This window comes from Myotis daubentonii, chromosome 5 (genome assembly GCF_963259705.1).
Source record: "Myotis daubentonii chromosome 5, mMyoDau2.1, whole genome shotgun sequence".
NCBI lineage: Eukaryota > Metazoa > Chordata > Mammalia > Chiroptera > Vespertilionidae > Myotis > Myotis daubentonii.
In genome coordinates this window covers 93942161-93947048 of record NC_081844.1, presented here as the reverse complement: position 1 = coordinate 93947048, position 4888 = coordinate 93942161, and the positions used below count along the sequence as shown (strand labels likewise).

Sequence of the window (4888 nt, the reverse complement as noted above, 5' to 3'; positions counted from 1 at the left end):
CACCCCTCCATTCCCAAGGGAAAATGAGAGAAATATGGATAAGCGTTCTTATCCTGTAACCTACTCATGTTCAGTATCAAACTTCCACCTGTAGGACACTAGTTGGAAAGTTAATATTCCCTTCAAAAAGCCTAGTGAATTCCAGTCTGTTACTATGTCTAAGGCAGATTTCCCCTTCCAAGTTGCAAATGCATAAAATATATCCAGAGGCTCAGAGAGACGGGCAATCTCATACAGACAAAAAGCAGTTGTACCTCGTATTTCAATAACTCAATGACAAGTCATAAAAAGCATCTGTCTTTAATCACTGTTTGTTTTCAGGAAATAAATGGCAAACTATACACACTGTGGAGTCTGAATGCCGCCATCATAGAGTGTGAATGATGGTCCGGTTCCGAAGCTGCTGAATGTATTCTTTGGCATGGGTGACCGCTGTCTTTGGTGGTTCAGGTAAAGGTGGAGGGCCTTCTACCAGCTTCACAAAATAATGGCAATAAACCTTCTCCATGATCCCAAAGCGACCTCTGCCATGGTATCGAATGCGTTTCAGGTACTGGCCTCGGCCTGAGGTGGACACAGCTAGACAGGGAAGAAAAAGGAGAATTACGGGAAATGACTGTGCTCACGAGACTCGAGCTTGATCAGTTGAGCAATTTCTGTCCTTTCCTTGACTGGATTCTAAGACTACATGAGCTTGCTGGCTGGCTAGAGCAGGCTTGTCTCAAAGCAAGTATCTCCTGGGCACTCACTAAGGACCAGGCTGTCTTCTAGGTGTTGGAGAAACAGAGTGGATGAGACTAGCAAGGACCCTGCCTCCATGCAGTGTACACTACAGAGGAGACAGAAAGTAAACGTGCCCACTTCCGTTAGTGACAGGTGCTACGAGCAAAATAAAACTGATGGGGTGTTGGGGGCAACTTTAGATAAGGGGGTGTCAAGGGGCACCCTTGAAGAAGAAACATTTGATCTAAGATCAGAATGAATCATCCAGGCAAATGTCTATGGGTGAATTGTTCCAGGCAGAGGGAACAGCACGTGCAAAGGCCCAATCGTGGCACTGGGTTTGGGCTGTTTTAGGAACAGAGAGACCAGCCTGTTGGAGCATAGTAAGTAAGGTGACAAGTGGTACAAACAAGGGAAAGAGATCAGATGAAGGCAACATTACATACAGCCCTGTAGATTGAGGTAAGGAGTTTTTATTTTATTCTAATTATGATGAAAGCCCCTGGAACCAATAGTTCCCAAATGCTGGTTCTTGGGCTAGCCAGATCAAACTAACCTGCGGACTATATTTTAAATGCTAATGCTAAGACCCCACCCCTGGAGATTCTAATTTAGTACCTTTGAGGTGGGCTTGGAAATCACATCCTGAGCAAACACCACCACTCCCACAGGCCCCATTCTGATTTCCAGACAGTTTTAAGAACTCCTGCATTGCAGCTGCCCCTCAACTCCCATTTCCCACTCTGCATGGCAAAGTTTGACTTTGTAAAATTTGAAGAAAAGTTTTAAATAGTCCATAAAAGGAAATCTGTTCACCCACAGTAAATCAGAGTAGTAACCACCTCCTACTATTTTCTGAATTTACTTAATTACTTTTTTTAGTTAACTTAATAAGCCTTTTAAGAAGGCAAAATCTATAGACTACATATAAAATTCACCCACTTCAGTACTTTCCATTTGCATATTCTTACTGTGACATAACTTTTTCGATACAGGGACTATATCGAAGTATGCACTTGACAACCTAGGTGCCTTTGCTTATGCAATTACCTCAGCTTGACAATCTTTTCTCATGAACACTCTTTCAAAAGCCTATCTTCAAAATGTAATTTTTCTAGAAAATCTCCATGACTATTCTAACCCATACTGACCTCCTCTTCTCTACTGCAATACATTTATCTGTATTACTCCTTTTGGTCCCAACCATATGCTATCTTGTGTAAGTGTTCACGTTTCCCCTGTAAAATCACTTCTTCAACCAAACTTCTACTCCTTTTGTAATGCCCCAGAAATTCATGCTGCACAAGAAATAGAAATGATTTTATAATACATCCTCTGCTAACTAATATAATATTTCCAATACAGACATCTCTGATAAGTTTGCTCAAATTATAAAATAAGATTCAAAGTTTTCCAAGAACATATAATACTAACAGTGTACACAGTTTTGTTCCAGTTCAGAACAATCCATGTATCCTTCCAAAGTGCTACTACTGCATAAGAACAAAAGGACAGGCGCTAAAGGTTTGAAACTGCTACATCCCATCACCGGTGTGTGTAGAGTGAACATGGAAGGTACTCGAATGCTTTTTGAATGAAAGAGAAAACATTAAGACATCTCAAAAATAGGGACAACCTTCTAAAGGTAATGTCCAATAGGTACCATGTAGTTAAAATAATGTCAATATTTCCAATCACTAGCATTTAGGTAATTGAGAACCTTGACATTTTAACATTAAAAACTCTCCCTTCCCCACTTCATCACTCTTAGCCCAGAAGACTGATTTACAAAGTCAGTCGATCACTTTCTCTAGTGAATCACTTTAGATGCCATGAATCATTAAGCAGTGACATTTTATTAGTCCATGTCCACTTGTTAAGGCTATTCACAGTGTCATTAGTCATCATTATAAGTTTGAAGGGGAAATGAACTTTCAAAGTCTGTGGTCATGCAACACCGGGTATTAGCTTTAGACGGATGTCAGGCATCTGAAGGAATTACTGTATAATGAGAACATATGCTACCCAAAAGCACTTCCTTTAAATACCTATCCTTGCCGAAACCGGTTTGGCTCAGTGGATAGAGCGTCAGCCTGCGGACTGAAAGGTCCCAGGTTCGATTCCGGTCAAGGGCATGTACCTAGGTTGCGGGCACATACCCTGCAGGAGATGTGCAGGAGGCGGCTGATCGATGTTTCTAACTATCTCTCTCCCTTCCTCTCTGTAAAAAATCAATAAAATATATTTAAATAAATAAATAAATAAATAAATAAATAAATAAATACCTATCCTTACCTATTCTAGGTGACTGCTGACATGAAATGGTAGCCAACAAGTAGTTAGTCTTTCAAATCTTAAAAGAAGTCTATGGAATAAAATGTCTAAGCCTTTTCAAAAAATACAATAAAATAAATCAGTTTCCCACATTTTATCAGTAAGAATCACTAGGGTACTTACCCAGGCCTCTCCCCTACGGTTTAGATCCAGTGAGTCTGTGGTGAGGCCTACAAATCTGTATTTCTACTAAGAACCTCGGGTGATTCTTACCGAGGAAATTTGGCAAATACGAGGATACAGTACCTGATATGTCATGGTAAGATAGTTCATTTTCCACTCACCTCTTTTCATTCCTAATGGGATTAGGCAATAAAATACTTAACAAATGAGTTTTTAAAATCATAAAACAAATCCTGCCCTGGCCAATGTTCCTGAGTGGTTAGAGCACTGGCCTGTGCACTGGCCTGGGGCACTCAGACTAGAGTCTTGAGTTCGATTCCCAATCAAGGGCACATACCAGGGTTGCAGGTTCAATCCCTGGCCCTGGTCACACACAACACGTGCAGGAGCCAACCAATCAATGTGTCTCTCTCATATCTATGTATGTTTCTCTCTCTCTCTCTCTCTCTCTCTCTCTCTCTCTCTCTCTCTCCCCCCCCCTCTCTCCTTCCCTTCCTCCCTTCCACTCTCTCTAAAAATCAATGGGAAAAATATCCTCGGGTAAAGATTAACAAAAAAATAAGAAAAGAAAATTATAAAACAAATCCAAACTACCAGCCCTAATTAAAAGTTTTTTACACAGAATTAGATGAAAAGAGGGTGCAGGTACGGCAGAGGTTTTTCAACAGAAATGTGCATAATGAGACCAATGAATTAAAGGCCCATTCACGTAGATGGATTATGTTTATTTTTGCTCAATGGCAAAAATGGACTTTGCTCATTCATTTGGGGGGACAGGATTAAGCTCCTCACCCTATCTCTACTACAATTATTAAAATGGATTTAAAGACAAATTCTATTTCATTCGTATCTGAATTCCATTACAAAGTGTTGTCTCTCAGCTAAGAAGCCCACACATTCCTATGAAATTGAATAACATTAATTAAATCTGATTTTATATTCAGCATAGCACAGGAAAGGTCACCAAGAGGTTTTAAGCAAATGGTCTTACTCTTCATCCATTTCACCTCTTCCAATAATTCTGGGCCCTCCCAGTATTATTTATTCATGCTGCTCCCAGAAGAAAATGCTTATGATTAACTACTGCAGCCCTGTATCTTCTGAGTTACCAGATTGATTTCCTTCTGCATCCATGCATGTTATAAGAATATTTTAAAATTTCAGCTTTAAAATATTTCCATTGAGAATCTTAACTCATTTGAATTTTAGAAGTAGGTGTGGTTGCAGCATCAATTCCAGATGAGCTGACGTGAGATTTCAACTGAACCAGAATAAGTATCTCCACTGGGACAAAGGTTATGTGACAAAGAGGAATTCAGATGACTTTTTTTCTACTCTAATTGTTGAAAAATTCTCTAAGGTACAACAAATTTCCCCCATAATAATCCAGCCCTTTTCCCTCTATTTGAAGAGAAGCAGTTAGCCCATATCGTGAAATTAAAATATCTATAATAATAAAAGCGTAATATGCTAATTAGACTGGACGTCCTTCTGGACAACCTTCCGGAAGAAGCCAGGGCTGCAAGAGAAGCCCGGGTCCCAAGTGCCAGAGGGAAGCCGGTGCCGGCAGCCGAGGGAAGGAAGGCCTACTATTGCACAAATTTCATGCATCGGGCCTCTAATCTTTAGATAAAAGAATCCTCCCGCCCTGACCGGTTTGGCTCAGTTGATAGAGCGTCGGGCTGTGGACTCAAGGGTCCCGGGTTCG

At 40.5% G+C, this 4888-nt stretch overlaps 1 protein-coding gene across 5 annotated transcripts in view; it reads right to left on the bottom strand.

The window, feature by feature from the left end:
- Positions 1–281: 281 nt before the first annotated feature.
- MRPL22 (mitochondrial ribosomal protein L22) overlaps positions 282–4888 on the bottom strand; it is a 23325-nt gene continuing 18718 nt past the window's right edge. For all 5 annotated transcript variants that reach the window (XM_059699023.1, XM_059699022.1, XM_059699021.1 and 2 more), the window contains one exon: positions 282–579. In XM_059699023.1, the coding sequence (XP_059555006.1) occupies positions 368–579 (212 nt within the window). In that variant the 3' untranslated portion in view covers positions 282–367. The remainder of the gene's footprint in view (positions 580–4888) is intronic.